At 45.7% G+C, this 19,282-nt stretch overlaps 1 protein-coding gene across 1 annotated transcript in view; it reads left to right on the forward strand.

The window, feature by feature from the left end:
* The first annotated feature begins 2,009 nt into the window (after positions 1 to 2,009).
* The window catches only part of NGEF (neuronal guanine nucleotide exchange factor), a 74,905-nt gene continuing 57,632 nt past the window's right edge, over positions 2,010 to 19,282 (forward strand). Inside the window, exons 1-2 of the mRNA XM_049614674.1 lie at positions 2,010 to 2,280; positions 5,624 to 5,738. Of these exons, the coding sequence (XP_049470631.1) occupies positions 2,010 to 2,280; positions 5,624 to 5,738 (386 nt within the window). The remainder of the gene's footprint in view (positions 2,281 to 5,623; positions 5,739 to 19,282) is intronic.

Below are 19,282 nucleotides of genomic sequence, written 5' to 3' on the forward strand. Positions count from 1 at the left end.
CGCCAGCTCTGAAATCCAGAGCTGAAGTCTGTCCTTGCCTGTGGTCTGAATTCGCCCCGCTCCCTGCCCCAGACCCCAGAGAGCAGTTGTGTGATGACCTTGACCTCAGCCCTCCTGGGTCTTCTCTCCCAACCTGAGCTCAGGGCAGACAGCCTCCCCGTCCATTTGGCCAGAACAGAAGCCTCTCATTCTCTCTCTCTCTCATCCTCTTGCTGGGAATGGAAACCTCCCCTCCTGCCTGCGGGCTGTGGGTTCCTCGCCACGTTTGTAATAAAACTCTGCCCTCCCAGGTACTCCTGAGAGGGATGTCCCTCCAGATGTGACCTCTTGGCCACTCGTCTCTGGCCACCTGAAATCACAGCTCTACTGTCTGAGGCAAAGGATTAGCCAGCAGGATGGGACCTCTCCAATAGATCCCACAGGGCACACCTGGCATTTAGGGATCGGGACATGAATGCTGGGACTACCGGGGGCTTGCTGGGGTCACGCAGCTGGCCGTGGTGCCGAAGGAGCTCCCTAGGCCCCCGCAAGCCGGGTCAAGCTGCCCCAAGGCAGGCCCTTGTCTTAGGGCTCTCTGACCTCTAACACCTTAACACTTGTTTCGCTTGGCTGATTATTTATGGGCAGGGTCATTAATCAAACATCCTCAGACTTGCAGGCAGGTAGGAAAGGAGGCAACATCCCAGGACAAACCTCCTGTATCTGTGTCATTAGGAAAAAAAAAAAAAAAAAGATTTAAAAAGATATGCTCTGCCTGGAGCAAGGGAAGCCACCTCCTGAATATTCTAAGATCACCTGACCACCTGCCCTGAAAGGGATTTGGACTGAGGTGAGGGGAGGAGAAGGGGGTTGGGAACTCACCCATGAGGAACTTGGAGGGCGGGGCTTGGGGAAGCCGAGCTCTAGCGTAAGCAGAGGGGGGGGCGGTGGGAAGTGGGGTGCCTCAAGTCCAGGTCCCCATTCTTTACATTTTACAGAGGAAAACAGAGGCAGAAAAGGCAGTTCTTAAGCTTTCCTGAGTCTCTAAAGTCGTTGACAACGTAATAGAAGGTCTGCACCTGTAATCAAGAAAGAGGTACCTGCCCACATTCTGCCTCTGCATACAATTTAAGGACCACTTAAACCTCCACAGAGTCCATGGGACCCCAGGTTCTGAACCCTCAGAGGGATGGGAAGCCACAGAGATGGCTGGCGTGCTCTCCTGTCTGCACACCGTCCTAACCGGCGTATGCTCCCCTCAAGGATCCACCTGGTCCCTCGCCACTCTGAGAGCCCGTACCCTAGAAGGGCCATGTTGGGAAGAAACTGGGGTTTGCCTGCACAGTCCTGGTGTAATCCTATTACACCCCTTTTCCCATGAAGAGGGCCCTGGTTCAGATGATGTCCACTATGGTCACCCCAGAGGGAGGGAACCGTTCTGTTACCCAAGTCGGTGGGGTGGGGGAGGGCTTGTCCCCACAGCAGCCAGGCATCATCCTATCAGAGAGGCCACTAATCCACAACTAGACCTAGCCGCCAGAGGATGGCAAGAGGTCTGTCCTCGCAGGATTCAAGTCTTGCATCCCCGAATTCACTGTTGTGGGACCACTACTCGCTGATAGCCCTTTTGAGTTTCCCCAAGACTTTACTTTCGAGTCTGTTCATACGTCTTCCCTTTCTTTGCTTTGGTTTCCTGGAGTTCTCCTGTTTTTGCAGTCTCTCTCTTGAATGACTCAGAAGATGTTTACTTGAAAGCTAGTTATACAAGCCACTTGAAGCATTTTCCCCAAAGCACATCCTATGAATAGAATAAACAAACTTCAATTCTAAAATGATACTTGAGTGCATCCAAAATTGCAGTGGTTAAACTGTAATTTTCATTGACAAAGACACAGCCACCCAGATATGCAGATTATTCCAAATTTCATCCAATCTGAATGGCAGTGGAAGGCCAGACTCTGAATGGAATATTTAGCCCTGATGACCCTAACTGCAAAGTGTTCTCTTTCTATTCCAAAGTGCTCAAACCGATGGAGCTGGAGAAGAGATCTGAAGGTTTGAAAAAGCCCTGGAAGAAACTGATGAGTGGTCCTCGGGAGACTGATGATGAACGGGCCAAGGTGAGACCCGACGTAGCCTCAGAAGAGGGAATGCCCCACGCCCTGGACCGAGAGACACAAGACACAGAAGCCCACGGCTTCATCCGAATTCAGAGAAACTCCATCTTCAATCGCTCCATGAGATGCAGAAGCAAAGGCAAAGCCAGAGATGCTCCTGAACAGAACACCCGCCACCTGGCAGGTCAGTACCATGGGCCGCTGGCAGAGCTGTCCCTTGACACGCAGGTGAAGCCGTCAGGGCTGAAAGGCCCTGATGAAATTAAAGAAGAATAAGAGGCCTTGCAACCTAGCAAGGACAGGTCCATTAAAGGAAACATTTTGAGGGGCACCTGGGTGGCTCGGTCAGTTAAGCGTCCGACTTCGGCTCAGGTCATGATCTCGCAGTCCGTGAGTTCGAGCCCCGCGTCGGGCTCTGGGCTGACGGCTCAGAGCCCGGGGCCCGTTTCGGATTCTGTGTCTCCCTCTCTCTCTGCCCCTCCCCTGTTCATGCTCTGTCTCTCTCTGTCTCAAAAATAAACGTATAAAAAAAAAAAAAAGGAAACATTTTGAAGTTGTTACCTAAAGAATTCAAATTTCAAATTCCCCCAAGATGATGATGAGGGTCCTTCAGGAGAAAGTGTTGACCCAAACTGTAAGATAAAACTGGCTTCTATCGAAAAGAGACAGCTTGCTCTAGGACTCAACAGAACACCCAGATGTGCATGCATCCCAGCAGGGAGGCTTGGAGCTGTCCACATTTGGGTGCGTCTGGGGACAGGAGTTTCCTGAGTGGTGACATCTCACCCTTGTTCTCTCACTGGTGCTGCGACGGCCAGAGCTCCTGCTGTCCTGAGAATATCTGAGATGAATACCTCGGGAATAGCTTTGCAGCTGGATCCCTTAATCTTTTAACCCAGCTCCTAGTATATCTGTCCAAAGTATATTTTATCTGCCCGAAGTGTATTTCTTTTTTTTTAATTTTTTTTTAACGTTTTATTTATTTTTGAGACAGAGAGAGACAAAGCATGAACGGGGAAGGGTCAGAGAGAGGGAGACACAGAATCCGAAACAGGCTCCAGGCTCTGAGCTGTCAGCACAGAGTCTGACGCGGGGCTCGAACTCACGGACCGTGAGATCATGACCTGAGCCGAAGTCGGCCGCTTAACCGACTGAGCCACCCAGGCGCCCCCCGAAGTGTATTTCTTGAGCAGAATGAAGCTCAGAAACTTTTACAAACGGGGGAGTTGTCAGAGCTACGACTGAAATACTATATTCGTGGAAGCTGGGTGAATGGTACATTATATTACTCTCTTGACTTTTGTGTGTGTCCGAAAATCTTAATAAATTAAAAGTTAGAAACACACCCACACGCAAAGGAAGTTAGAGTCTCTGCCCTTGAGGGACCCACAATATTGTGATGATGTCATTCTACTGCAGGTGATGCATCATACAAGAGAGGTAACGGCAAAAAACGAGACCCTTCTGGTGGGGTTAGGAAAGATTCCTCCAAGAAGAAGATATTTTAGACGAGTCATGAAGGGTGCATAAGGACATGGCCAGAGAGAGAACAGGAGCTAACTTGGCTGAGCACTTGTAGGTACTCAGTGCTAAGGTGTCCTTACTATACCCATTGTACAGATTAAAAAAAAACCTGAAGCAAACAGGAATTGCGTCACTTACCCTAAATCACACAGCTAGTGAGTGGCCGGGCTTGAACTGGAGTTTAGATCCTTCTAGTCCCAAAGCCTGTGCATGGGGAGAAGGGGTTAGGGTGGCTCTCTCTAACAGAAATATAACGCAAGCCACATACATCATTTAAAATTTTCCAGGGGCCACATTTAAAAAGGAAAAAGAAATGGCTAATATTCATTTTAACATGTTAGTGAACACAATGCATCCAAAATATTATCGTTCTATCATGTAGTCAATAATCAATATAAAAAATTTGTAATAAGACATTTTGCATTTTTTTTTGCACTCAGTCTTTAAAATCTGTAGAGTATTTTATACTTACGGCCCCTCTCAATTTGCATGCTCAGTTTTCACTGGAAATATTTGATCTGGATTTAGCTTTCATAAAATGTACAGTCAGAAAAAGATTTACATATCCAGATTGTTCCAAATATCCTTAAAAGTTTTCCAATAACTGAACTGAGTATCAGTTTTTACATTTCAATTTAAACTAATTTAAGTTTTAAAAAAATGAAGAATTTACTTCCTGGGTCACACCAGCCACGTTTCTTTTCTTTTCTTTTCTTTTTTTTTTTTAACGTTTATTTATTTTTCAGACAGAGAGAGACACAGCATGAACGGGGGAGGGGCAGAGAGAGAGGGAAACACAGAATCTGAAGCAGGCTCCAGGCTCTGAGCCATCAGCCCAGAGCCCGACGCGGGGCTCGAACCCGCGGACCGCGAGATCGTGACCTGAGCTGAAGTCGGACGCTTAACCGAGCCACCCAGGCGCCCCACACCAGCCACGTTTCAAATGCATAATGGCCACACGTGGCTGGCAGTGGCCCAGGGATGGCACAGGGTTAGAGCACGGCAAGCAGACAGAAAAGCGGATACGGCTGCCCAAGGCCAGGGGCCGGGGGTCTCTCTGAGCAGAAGCAAAGGCGACTATCTGAGATGAGGCTGGAGAGGGGACCCAGGTCGGGGGGAAAGAGTCTGTGGCTTCTCAAGCCCAGTCGGGAACCCTGACACCCATGTAGACTAGAACAGGGTCACTTCACTTCTTGCCATCCTCATAACTGCCATTTATGTCCAGACCATAAGGTTTTCATCAGACTCAGAGTTGTATTTTTAAAATGACTCCCTGTTTCCCTTCCCTGCAGTTAACTCCTAAGACAGCCCAGAGCTTTCTGATCCAGAGTCCAAGGAGAAAATGCTCCCCCTGCTCTCGCTGGGGGGAGCGCACAAGCCGGCACGTGGCGCGGGGCTTCTCCGCCCCTCCCACCCAACAAAAGAAGGCTTGTGCTCCCGGTTCAGTTTGTGACTTAGGTGTGCGAGGTCAGCTGAATGGGCGCCCTTTCAAAGTCACACCAGAACACTGGCTGACCACCCACCTACCGGCAGTCTGACGCCCCAGGGGAGGGAACTTGACTTATTTAATATCGATTAGGACTTGCGAAGTGACATGTTAAAAGAGTGACACGTTGCAAATGATTTTTGTTCGCTAGAAACATTAACACCAGTGGTTCTGGTTTTACTGCCCTCTCAGACATTAACCAGGTCTGTATCTAAGCTTGCAATCTCATTTCCAATATTCTTTTTTCCACTGAGTGCATCTGCACGTGTGTGTGTGTGTGTGTGTGTACATGCATGTGAAGTTTCTTGCATCATAATTATAATTTTTGTAGAGATGGCGTGCCAGGTCACCAAATACGTGCAAGCCGTGGCAAAGTCCCCTCCAGGGGCGTGACCGGAAGAAAGCCCTCTTCCCTCCTTCTTCCCTCCTGGGGTGAAGCTGCTACTATGCAGAGAGAATTGCCTGAAAGGGGGAAGATGCACATTTTCTAGCTCTCTGCCTTTCTTAAATGTCACAGGTTCACTGGAAAACGCACAGTCTGTGGATAAGCCCCTGACCGTGAATGTCCCCTCGGGCAGAATGCCTCGGTGGAGAACCCCAGTACAGCCAGACCCAGGAGCCAAGAGAACAAGGTAAGAGAGGGCAAATCAGAGGAGGGGCCAGTCCATGACAAGATGTATCAGGACCGGTTGGTGCAAAGTACGGACAGCTGCAAGGATGTCTTATGTTTGTTTTTTGGGTTTTTTTTTAAGTAATTTTTATTTGCCTGTGTTTAAAAAAAAAAAAAAAAAAAAAACTTCACCATCTCCTTTAAAAAAAAAAATAACCCATTGTTACTCTTCCATCATAAAACTGGGAAATTGTAGACATTACTGATTTCGAGAAGCAGAAAAGGAAAATCCCTGTGTGGTGCCACCACCCAGAGAGGCTTTAATATGTTGTAACTGTTGCAAGGTGCTTTTTCCTGTATGTTTTATGCCTATTTTCTCTTCATAAAGTAGGATCTTACTATATATCCTGTCTCCAAACCTACTTAATAGTGTATCACAAACCCTTCTGCATGTTACTAAATATTTTTCTACACAATTATTCAATGGCTATAAAGTAATCTATAGTATGATAGGATTATAATTCATTCATCATGCTATGGTTGTTGGATGTTTGGGTATTGTAGCAGCTAGGACTAAATTTAGCTGCTTGTAACCAAAAAACACAGCTTAGAATGACAGATATCTATTTGACTCTTGAGTGAAAGAAGCCTGGGGGGTTGTGACAGCAACTACTTCATGCCTTCTGCTATCAAGGTGGCTGCCAGAGCTCCGGCCATCACAGCCATAGTTCAGATGGCAGGAAGAAGAAAAGCAGAGGGTGGTGGGGACTCGTGGTGGCCTACTCTGTTCTCCTCTTATGGAGCTTCCCTGAAGCCCACTCAACTACTGGTGCTTTTATCTCATTGGCCCAAACTGACTGGGTCACACGGCCACCTCCATTTGCGCGCCAGGAAAGCCGGGAAATGTATCTCTTTCAAACCAGGTCTGTTTCCACCTCTGGAAATTGGCTCCATACCAAGGAATAAAAGAGAATGGATACGGGGAGAGGCAACAGCAATCTCTGACCCAAGGGAATTCCAATTTTTTGCTGGTCTATAAGCCACACTATGAGAAATATCGTTGTGGCAAAATCCTGATACCCATTCCTCCTTATTTCCTTAAGTTCTTAGAAACTTCGCACCTTCTACAAATCCCTGGTTACAGGGAAGTCGTGTTCCCATATTTGTACTGGGGAAGTACGGGATAGACATCCTGTCGCAGAAACAGGTGGCAAGCATTCTTTTGCTCCCTGACACGGCTTTGACCACAGGCCCTTGATTATACATATAATCATTTAAATACATAACTTAATAAATAAATATATATACGGACCTATTTCACTTACATGTAATTATATAATAAAGACAGCTGACTCCTGTTGCCTCTGTTCTGGCTTAAGAGCCAAAGAACGACACCGTAAATATCTTCCCACCCACACAGGATGCTCAAGAGATGGTGGGGGAAGTCACTCTTAGCTCATCCCTCTTGTCCAGGGGTCAGCAGGAGTGACAGTACAAATATTTCACAAGCAGGGCCCAACTGCTGTCCCGGGGGGGCAGCGGAAAGACCCTGGGAGTAGGGAAAAGGGAAAGGACTCAGGACATGGCTATTTCCCAAGCAGCACACAAATGTTTCCATATTTTCACAATCAATAAAAAAGAGGGTAAGGCTAAGGAGACTGGTTACCAGGCTTTGTTTTTGCTGGGGGATAATTGTCAGAGTTCTGGGAGCTGCCCACACCTTCCCACGGGGGTTCCCCCTTGTAGTTGCTGGGGCTCCCTGGAGAGACAGAGCCAGCAGGATGTGGAGAGAGAGGGTGGGGGACGTTCCATGTAAGGAACTGGTTCACAGTTGTGGAGGCTTGATGAGTGCAGAATCCGCTCAGTGAGTCTGGGGCCGGAGACTCAGGGAAGAGCTACAGTCTGAGTCCAGAGGAGGCCCTCCGCACAATTCCTTTTTACTCTGTGAGGTTACTTAGTCTTTGTTCTATTAAGACCTTCAACTGTTTAGATGAGGCCCACCCACATTATGGGGGATAAACTGCTTTGCTCAAAGTCCACTGACTTAAGTGTTAATCTCAAAAAACATCTTCACAGAAACACCCAGAATGATATTTGACCAAATATCTAGGCACCATGGCCCAGCCAAGTTGACACCTGAAATTAACGATCATATCCCCCATTTTCACCCTAGTGAGGGGGGTTTCAAGAGATCTCTGTAATCGGGGGGGGGGGGGGGTGGAACACAAGGACCAGAACCAGGTTTGCTCCTGGAAACAAACAGAGATGAGCTGGCTGATGGCCTCATGGAAGGGGGAGGGTGGGGGAGAGGGCAGAGCAGAGAGTGAGGAGCATCTACCCCAAAGGCAAGGCAAGGCACATGTTTTCTTGGAGCCAAGTATAGATCTCAAGGGAGGGGACCAGCCATGAATCACTTTGAAAAGGACTCCACCCAACACGGCTTCCTGCTAGGGGCCAGGTGGATCTTGGCAGAAAGCAGCCGAAAGTGGCCGGCTCGAGAGCTTTGCACCCGCCAAAGAACCATGGCCAGAGACCCCCAGTGAGGTATCTCCAAGGAGCTCCCCACAAGTACCCCACTTTGAGGGCCCAAACAGCAGCTTGGGGGGGGGGGCAGGAGATGACAGGGCAGGAAGCAGAAGCTTCCCAGCTGTGGCCGGCACTGGGAGAAGAGAGGCGTCCAGAAATAACGTTGGGGTGCACTTTTGAACACCTAGGGAAAGAGAGCATTTGCTGGTAACCCAAGAGTGACCAGAAGAGCTTTGCACGTGGTCTGCCTGAGATTTCACACAAGGCCAAGCACAAGCAGATGGAATTGGGGATGGAGAGGAAGCCTGGGGACCCTTCTCGTTTGCACCCTCCCCAGTCCAGGGGGTCCCTGCGCTTACCTCCGTCTTGTGACATAGTGAGGACAGAGGTTCTGGGGAGCTTATGTAGGTGGATCTCAGGATCCCCACTGTGAGATTTGTTTCTATTATGTTCTCTGAACTAGATATCTGTGGCAGGGTAAGTCACAATGTATCCGCTATGGAAAAGTTTTCTAGAGGAAAACCTCCTGATGGGCCATCGGGCTCCCAGGGCTTGAGCTATTGCTTTTTTTTTTTTTTTTTAAGTTTTTATTATTGATTTCTGAGAGAGACAGAGTGTGAGTGGGGGAGGGGCAGAGAGAGAGGGAGACACAGAATCCAAAAGAGGCTCCAGGCTCCCAGCTGTCTGCACAGAGCCTGACGCGGGGCTTGAACCCATGAACCGCGAGATCACGACCTGAGCCGAAGTCGGACGCTTAACCGACTGAGCCACCCAGGGCCCCAAGCTATTGCTTTTAAAGGTAAAAACCAAAATGTAAGTTTCTCCTGGGAAATGTTACCCTTCGACGGTCAAGAAACTACCATATCAGGATGCGTTAGATGTGACACGTCTGGGATAACATTTGTGGGTGTCGTGCACGAGGACCATCCATTCTCTTCTATTCCTCTGCTCATGCCTCATTTCACTAGGCACCCCAGCATGTGGAGGCTCGGACCTTTATGTAAAGTAATGTGATCCCTGCTCTGGCCCACATCCTGTGTCCCCACCTTCGCACGTCGTGTCCCTCATTCAGAGTGCCCTGGTTCCATACGTCCAGTTGTCTCTCGCTATGTTTCCACAGACACATTCCCAGGGCCTGTAGCTACCCGTTCCTGCTGGACGCCCTTTTATTCTAAGTTGGGAAAATAATTCTGTCACCTAGATTCATGCATGTAAATGCAGGTTTTGTGATCCAAATTTAACAGAGGACAGAAGAAAACAGAAAAGGAAAGGAAAGAAGCTTCCATGGTACAAAGGCTGGAAACAACTGAGGAGGGACTAGAGCGTCTACCTCATGCAGGGCCCCAAATGGTCTCTCCCTCTTTTCTGTAATTGCTACTATAGTTAGTGTCTTCGTAAAGGTAATTTTAAAGGGACTCATTGAAGGAAATTTTACATTACAACAAAACGTGCAAATCTTGGGCACACGGTGTGATGAATGTATTAGTCAGCTCAGTTGCTGTAACAAAATACCACAGATTGGGTGCTTAAACAGCAGATGTCGATTTTCTCCTCATTCTGGAGATTTGAAGTCCAAGATCAGGGTGCCACTGTGGTCAGACTGTGGGAGGGCTCTCTGCCTGGCTTGCAAACAGCTACTTTCTCATAGGTCCTCATGTCATGGACAGAGAGGGAAAGCAAGGTCTGGCCTCTTCCTCTTCATGGGGGCTCCACCCTCATGACCTCATCTAAACCTAATTCCAAAGGTCCTACCTCCAAATACCATCACGTGGGGGTTAGGGCTCCAACGTGTGAATTTGAGAGGGGTGGGGGACACGATTCAGTCGACAGCAGTACATTTTTACATACATATACACCCACTTGACCATTGTTACATAAAGAAATTCAACTGAATGATTTCAAAGGTCTAATTGGCTTCACTAATCCATTCCTGAATCAGGCAGCACCCCATCCAGCAAGCAGAGGGCAGCTCTGAAGGGCGCTACAATGGGAAGGGTTTTTCAAGGCAAGACAAGAATATCATAAACAGGAAGAAAGGATTATTTCAGGAGAGGTCACCTTCATTTGGGGACAAAAGGGTTTCAGTTGGTAGATTACCTCATCTTCCTCTAGGGGGTGAAGAGGGCCCAGGTGACAGATTATCTTATCCGTGCTGATCAAAAACTTCCTGGCTGACCAGGTACAGGCTATAGTCCTGGGGTCTTGAAACTCCCATTAGGTTAAGTGTTGAATCTTGGTTTAATGACTTAGGGTCTTAACCTCAGTGGCACCATCTTGGGCCTGTGATTTTCTTTTTAACACCATCAACCAGACCAAGAAACAACATTTCCATTGGCCCATGAGTCTCCCTAAGACTCTTTGTTTTCTGGTCAATACCTAGCCCTCTCACACATCACCATTTTCTGACCTCCATCACCATTTGCTTAGTTTTGCTGGTTCTTGACCTTCACGGGAATGCGATCGATCACACGGTGTGCACGCAATGGCGTCTGACTTTCTGAACATATTTTTCCCAGATTCATCGGTGTATCTACATCAGATTGTTCTTTTTATTGCTGAGAAGTGTCACCACTATTTGCTTACCCGTCTTTATGTTGGATATTTGGATTGTTTCCAGTTTTCGACTATCACGCATAAAGTTGCTATGAACATTCTCAGACACGTCTTTTTGTGAATGTATGCACTTGTTTCTCTTGGTGTATGCCCAGGAGTAGAAGTGCTGAGTTTTAGGATAGGTACGTGCTTAACAGTATTAGGAAGAGCCAAATAATTGTTCGAAACAGTTGTACTATTCCACACTCCTACCCGCAAGGTATCAAAATACTGGTCACACCAGGTGCTGGCCAACTCTGCATCTGTTCTAATATATTGAAGTTCCTCAATGTGGTTTTAATTTGTATGTTGCTGATGACAAATGATGTTGAATCCCTTTTCGTATACTCATTGGCCATTCACATATCTTCTTTTGTGAAGTTCCTCTTCAAGTCTTTTGTGCATTTTTCTAAATTTTATGTTTTTAATTTTTAGTAATTCTTTATATATCTTGAAGACAAGTCCTTGGTCAGATATAGATATAGATATAGATATAGATATATAGATACAGATATAGATATGGATATTCTACCAGTCTGGGGCTTCTCTTGTAATATTCTTGTCCTTTAATGATCAGAAATTTTCATCTTCATGAAGACTAATTTATCAATTTTTTCCCTTGCTTTTCCTTTTCCATCCTAAGAGATATTTGACTACTTCGAAGTCATAAAAATATTCTATGTTTTTCTTATAAGAACGTTATACTTTGGGGTGCCTGGGTGGCTCAGTCAGCTGGGCGTCTGACTCTTGATTTTGGCTCAAGTCATGATCTCGTAGTTAGTGGGTTTGAGCCCCACGTCCAGCTCTGCCACTGCTTGGGATTCTCCCTCTCTCTCTGTCTCTCTCTCTCTGTCCCTCCTCCACTCCCTCTCTCTCTCAAAATAAATAAACAAACTTAAAAAAAAAGAGCTTTATACTTTTAGCTTTCCCATTTAGGTCTGTGCTCCATATGCATACAAGTTGCTCTCGAGTCATTTATTTACTTATTTAGTAGATTTTTTAAAATTTTTATTTATTTTTGAGAGAGAGAGAAAGACAGAGTGCGAGCAGGGGAGGAGCGGAGAGCAAGAGAGAGACACAGAATCTGAAGCAGGCTCCAGGCTCTGAGCTGTCAGCACAGAGCCGGATGAGGGGCTCAAACTCACGAACCGCGAGATCATGACCTGAGCCGAAATCAGACGCTTAACTGACTGAGCCACTCAGGCGCCCACCCCCCTCCCCCACAAAAAAAAATCCGCTGACTGCAGACATGTGGATCTTTTCTGGACTTTCATTCTGTTTTATTGATCTAAGTGCCTTTCCTTATGCCAATATCACACTGACTTAAATACTGTAGCTTTATACTAAGTCTTAAAATCTGGTAGTGAAAGCTCTCCTACTTTGTTCTTTTTAAAGATTGTCTTGGATATTTTCAGTCCTTTGCATTTCCATATAAATTTTAGAATCAGTTTGTCAATTTCTAAAAAAAAAAAAAATGTCTGCCAGGATTTTGGTAAAGATTGCATCGTCTCTCTACATAAATTTGGATATCACTGACACCTTAATATTAGCACCTCAAATTGTTCAATCTATGAACATGTCCTAACCTTCTGTTTATTTAGATGTTTTTTAAATTAACCCAGCAACCATGTGCAGTTTTTAGCATTGAGGATTTACACATATTTTAATTCCATTGTTCTGAGGATTTTAACGCTTTTGATCCTATTTTAAATGCCAGTGTTTTGTAATTTCACTTTTCAATTGTTCACTGGTGGTATGTTCAAATACAATTAAGTTTTGCATGGCTACCTAGCATCCTGTGACCTTGATACATCACTTATTAGTTCTAATTATTTGTATATTTCTTTGATTTTTCTATGCACACAACACTGCCATCCGTGAATAAAGATGGCTTTAGTTCTTCTTTTCCCCCAAGTTTCATGCCTTCTCCTTGTGTTTTCTTGCTTTATTGCAGTGGCAAAGTCTCTATTACAAGGCTGGATAGACGTGCTGTGAGTAGATATCCGTGTTTTAGGTCCTGGTCAAGAATGCTTTGATTGCAAAGACCAGAAACCTACTTAAACGTGTTCAAGTAGAAGAGGGATATTGAACAACTTAAATTTGTTCAAGTAAAAAAAGGATGCTGAGGGGCGCCTGGGTGGCTCAGTCGGTTGGGCATCCGACTTCAGCTCAGGTCACGATCTCGCGGTCCGTGAGTTCAAGCCCCGCGTCGGGCTCTGGGCTGATGGCTCAGAGCCTGGAGCCTGCTTCCGATTCTGTGTCTCCCTCTCTCTCTGCCCCTCCCCCATTCATGCTCTGTCTCTCTCTGTCTCAAAAATAAATAAAACGTCAAAAAAAAATTTTTAAAAGGATGCTGGAATCCTGAAGAATCCAAGTATAAAAGATAAAACCCAGCTTTACAGAGATGGAAAAGCTATCAGGAACCAGAGCCACTTTCTGGTTAGAAGGCCACGGAAGGCCACGGCCTCCATTCCTCTCTACTTCTCTCTATGGACTGCTCTATTCTCCTGCTCTCCCCCAGACCAGCTTCTTCTCACTGCCCATCAGCTGGTGCATGACCCAAAATGGCAGATATGGACAGTATGACCTTTCAGTTTGGTTCTCCACAGCGAGTGGATACTTCCTTTTGTGTCTCTCAGAGAGAAAGACTTTCTAAAGAAAAGAATCTGGTTGGCCAAATGTTTATCGCTGGGCCAATCGGTTAAAAGAATAGAAGGTAGGATCAATGGGGCCATTCCCAGGTATCATAGGGAACCATGTTTGGGAGTATCTTGGAGATGTCTGTGAAGGATAGCCAGGCACCCAAAACATACCCGGTGTAGTAGAGTCTGGGTCTCCCGCACAAGAGGATGCCAAGGGGACATGAGTAAGGTAAGGAGCAGCAGAATGCAGGTAGGAACAGTAGGGACTGGAGGCAGTAGATTAGAAGACTGAGGTCCTCTGAAACCCAGAGTGGCCCAGGAGCCAGTCCTCCAGTTTGCAAGAAGCTTGGATGGTGCTGCTCTGGAGTGTGTGACCTTCTTAGTCAGTGCCTGCCCCCAGAGGTTCTAGAATTGTCCACAACACACCCAAGGGTGTCCTGCAAGTCTTCTTTCATAGGCCAATGACAGCAGTGTCACAGGGCTGCTGACCAAGAGGGAAGCACAATTACTGTGGACAAATGTGCTATAAAGAGGGAACTAACATTTGTTGAGTGCCTTTATGTGCATCATCTCTTTAAATTCTCTTATCATGGGGCGCCTGGGTGGTTCAACCAGATAAGCATCCGACTCCGGCTCGGGTCATGATCTCATGGGTTCATGAGTTGGAGCCCCGTATTGGGCTCTGTGCTGACAGCTCAGAGCCTGGAGCCTGCTTCGCATTCTGTGTCTCCCCCTCTCTCTGCCCCTCCCCAGCTCGTGCTGTCTGTCTGTCTGTCTCTCTCTCTGTCTCTCTTTCGGTCAAAAATAAATAAATACTAAAACAATTTTAAAAAATAAATTATTATTGTTATCCCCATTTCACAGGTAAGAAAACTAAGACTCAATGAAAGTTGGTAACTAGGTCACCTGTGCACAGCTGGTGAGACAATTAGACCATGAACCCCGGGCCCCACACACCATGATCTTTCACTTCCCAGGCGGCCCCAGATGAAAGTGCTTCCAGGATAAACTTGGCTGTAAGAAGGAGGGTGTTCCTATTAACCTCACAGGGGCAAAGTCAGGAGGCACAGTGAGCCTCCTCTCTCTAGTCCACTGCCAGATTGGTCCCTTAGGGGTTCTCTCAAGTCAAAGCATTGCACATTGGGTCTTTACCATAGCTGCAATGTCACAAATCAGGGTTCTAGTCCCAGAAATCATGTCATATCATAAACTACCAAATTGACAGACAGATAGATAGAACAGAACTCAAACATGAACTTTTATAAATTGACATTTCTACATCAAATTAAGCTACATTATACAATTTCATGTGAACACTTTTTCTGCATGAACTGAGCAGGCTGATGCTTAAAATATTTGTCCACTGATCTTCCAACCAAAAATACCCTTGTCTTTTCCTGGCAGTGCTCTGAGGGAACTGCAGGAGTTCATTATTCCACGGATGGTCAGTCTGCATTAAACATTAGAATCACCCTAGGGCTGACACTCAGGGGGAAGATAGGGGCAGCCTCACTAAGCGTTAACAACTCTGCTCCAGCTGGTTCAGCCAGAACCTCCTGACTATTAAATACTGTGACCATTATTCCTGGATCCATTTCCCAAATGGTCATTGTCATCAAATCCTTCATTGCCACCAAAGATTCATGCATGGCACTGTGAGTCTTTGAATGCTGATACAGGGCAAGGAACAGTTTCCATATTGGAAACTGTACGTGTTTCCATGGAAATGTACAAGTTCCATGTACCATAACCCTGGGGGCAGCTTGTCAGATGTTCATCAGTGCTAGTTTGGGTTGTTCCTAGGAGAGTCTGAGAGTCTTTACAAACTGTAAATGCCTATTTACTGAATAACTGAAACAAATACTGAATCACTTCAGGTTTGGAGCTGCCTCTTTTATTCAAGGAAACTACTTTCGAGCTTTGCCATTAGTCAGTCATTTGAGACAATACGGGAGCTGAAGAAATGCAGGCTGACTGTAGTCAAGCCTCTACTGATGTATGAGAAACACAGGGAAGAGAGAAACAGGAACAACACAGTATGGATGCATTCAGCAAAATCCAAACAGGACAAATGACCCAATTTCTCAACAAAGTGCAAGGAGAAAAGAAAGGGATATGAACCAACTGCTCCGTATAGACCCCATGTGAATCCTGTTTCGGACAAACAGTCTGGGAAGGAAAGGTTCAATGCAATCAGGGAAATATTCTCAATGGGGTTTGCTTCAGAATAATCCCAGGAAGGAGTGGGTAGGAGTAGAGATGCAAGAAAATAAGTCAATCATCCATTGCTGTTGGAGGTGGGCGGTAAGTCCTTAGAGAGTTCCTTAGAGTTTTTGTCTACTTTAGTGTATGTTTGAAATTGCCCGTAATAATAAGTTTAATTTTTATTAGGGTTAGTTTTTTGAAAGCTGATTTAAAAAAAAAAAAAAGAAAGAAAGAAATAGGCAGGAGCTAAGGTAAAGCAATCCTCCAGTCCTGTCCCACTCCTGCCCATGTGCCCCCTTCCAGAAGGTTGGGCAGAATCATCAGCTCTCACCGCTGGCCATGGTGGCCTGGGGGGCATTCACTGTAGAGTCCTTGCAGGCAGGAAAATGGCAAGTTTTGCTCCCTCCTAAGTAACTAGCACACATCTGACAGACCAGAAGCACTCAATATTTGCAAACGACTAGTGAAGATTGATGAATGAATGAATGAATGAATGAATGCATGCACACAGTTTCCCCGGGCAGAGGTTTGTACCCGGGAACCTGAAGACATGCCTGTGCAGACTGGTCCAGCAATGGCCCAAGAACGGGCAGATTAAGGTTCTTGCAAAGCCAGGTTACAATGTCACCAGGATGGGAGCACCTGGGTGGCTCAGTCAGTGAAGTGCCTGACTTTGGCTCATGTCATGATCTCCTGGTTCCTGAGTTTGAGCCCCGCATCTGGATCTCTACCGAAAGCACAGAGCCTGCTTCAGATCCTCTGTCCTCCTTTGTCTCTGCCCCTACCCTGCTGGTTCTCTCTCTCCCTCCCTCTCTCTCTCAAAAATAAATAAACTTAAAACAAACAAACAACAACAACACAAACAACATCACCAGGATGGATAAATACTCCCTGCAGCTTCAGCAAAAAATGCAACATCTCTAGCGCACAGGGATTTGCCTGCCCAGCTGCCTTTTGGAAATAACGCACTTTTCCACCTCCCCCAGCAAGAGAGGAGGCCCAACGCCCTCAACACTAAAAATGCAAATAGAGCTTCATAATTAATTTCCTCTCTGGCTTCCCCCCACCCGGGCACTGGCTGAGGCCCCCCCGGATTGCCCACCCAGTCAGTCTGTGGACCATAAACAAAAGACAGGAAAGCATTCAGAGGATCTCAGGCCACTTGGACACGGTGACGGAAGAGGTTTGAATTTTCGATCTCTGAAATTGTTCCTATTTTTACACCGTCTCAGAACAAATATAACTGTGACTTATGTTTCACAGTTTATGCAGCTAATTTCATATACTTCTGACAGCTATATCTTATTTTCAGCCGTTCTAAACTTTTTCCCCACTGGGAAGTTGAAGTTGCATAGTCCCTACTTCCCCACAAGGCCTCCTTGACGTGGGCTGGGGGACAAGTGGCCCTGGGTGGGGGCGGGGTTCGAGATGGGCGTGGTCCTCCCACTCCGGCCCCGCCCTCTTTCCCCGCCCCACCCAGAAGTGACAGGTTCAGGAACCAGCCAGCAGCTCAGATCTTAAGAGGTCATGTGGACAGTTTCTTGGCCTTGCTGACCCCCTTAACTTTTAAAATAACAGTAATAATGGCCTTTGGGCTAGGCTTGGAGCATGGATTTTACCCACTCATAATTACATCTTCAGTGTTTTAAACTACACCTTCCCACTTGTTAAATTGTCCACGGGTTAATTTTGCCTAATTTTGGTGATTCTGGTCCATCTTAGCTGTCATTCTTTTCATTTTTAAACTTCCTTACTTTGCCCTTTTATCTTCCTTCTAATTTTCTCTCTATTTTAATCACATTTTAAATGTTTTCCTTTAGTGTTTTACTTTTATAATGATTACCACTATTAAAATTCAAGGCTTCTGAATTTTATGAATTTTAATGTCAAATCCCTTCTTTTCCTTTTATTTTACTTGTATCTTACCATTTACATTCCCTAAGCTTCTGGGGTTTTGTTGGCTTTAACTTATTGTTTTATTTCCAATTTCTTTTTAACTATAATCTTTCATATGCCCTTTTATTTTGTTTGCTTGACTGTTTATAACATTAACTTTTCAGCAACCTAATTTTGGTTCTTAAATTATTTTCTTGGTTCTTTCTACCCTTCATGCATAATGTTAATTATCCTGTTTTTTTTGTTTTTTTTTTTATTAGTCATGGTCTTGTATCTTACTGATTATGTTTTTTCCCAAATTCTTTTGAATTCTTAATTTGAAAATGTTTGTACCTTACGGGCTGGCTCTGGGGAGGATGTGGAAGCCTGGGTAGGGGACCTAGGAAGCCTGTCTCCCTAGGCCTCAAGACCTGACTTCTCTGACCTTCAGAGGCCCAAGAGGGTCCCCATACAGGCAAGAGATCAGAGAAGCTCAGAGCAGAATTTGAGGCCTGGGTCACCTCATACCAGCATGTGGCTTTGGGTAAATAGATCCTCCCTCTCCCCACACCTCAGTCACCTCCTACTATAAAGGAGAAGAGCTGAGTATGAACGCAGAAATACACAGCCAGGACGGGCCAAGTGTGCAAGCACGTGGAAAACTGCCTCCCTGTACCCGGGACAGGTCACAGGAGAACAGACAGTGTGGTTTCATTTTTGCAAAATTCAAAACTCTGCCAAACTCAACAAGGTAGTCTGCCCAAACTGCAAAACCTGAATCTAATCACAGAAAAACATCAGGAAAGTGCAAATCAAGAAATGTTCTACAAAATAATTGGCCTGAAATCTTTGTTAAGTGTCAAGGTGAAACGAATTGAACAAAGACTTCCAGACGGAAAAAACCCAAAGAGGCCAGACACCTGAATGCAATGAGTAACCCTGGATTGAGTCTTTTTGCTATAAAGGACATTATTGGGACGATAGACAAAATTTGAATGGAGTCTGAACATTAGTTGGCAATAAAGTAGCAAAGCTGGCTTCCTGATGTTGGTGTTTGTATCTTGGTTACATAGGAGCTTGTCTTTGGTTGTGGAAAACACACACTAAAAAGTGTTTGATAACCGTGGCTCATTAGGTCAGCAACTGACTCCCCATCGGTTCAGGAAAAGTACTCAAAAAAAAGTTATTTGTATTATACACTTGGCCTTTGAAAGACATGGATAGGGGTCAGGGGCACTGACCTCCACACAGGCAAAACTTCACGTCTAACTTCTGACTCCCCCACAAAATTAACTACTAGTAGCCTACTATTGGTCTGAATCCCTAGTGAGAACATAAATAGTTGATTAACATATTTTGTACGTGTACTATACCCTGTATTCTTATAATAAAGTGGACTAGAGAAAAGAAAATGTTACTAAGAAAAATCATAAAAGAAAATACACTTACATCATTAGCCCGTATTAAAAAAATGCACATGGGGCGCCTGGATGGCGCAGTCGGTTAAGCGTCCGACTTCAGCCAGGTCACGATCTCGCGGTCCGTGAGTTCGAGCCCCGCGTCAGGCTCTGGGCTGATGGCTCAGAGCCTGGAGCCTGCTTCCGATTCTGTGTCTCCCTCTCTCTCTCTGTCCCTCCCCCGTTCATGCTCTGTCTCTCTCTGTCTCAAAAATAAATAAACGTTAAAAAAAAATGCACATAGACGTGGACCTACACGGTTCAAACTC

The sequence above is a fragment of the Panthera uncia genome, assembly GCF_023721935.1.
Source record: "Panthera uncia isolate 11264 chromosome C1 unlocalized genomic scaffold, Puncia_PCG_1.0 HiC_scaffold_3, whole genome shotgun sequence".
In the NCBI taxonomy this organism is placed as follows: domain Eukaryota; kingdom Metazoa; phylum Chordata; class Mammalia; order Carnivora; family Felidae; genus Panthera; species Panthera uncia.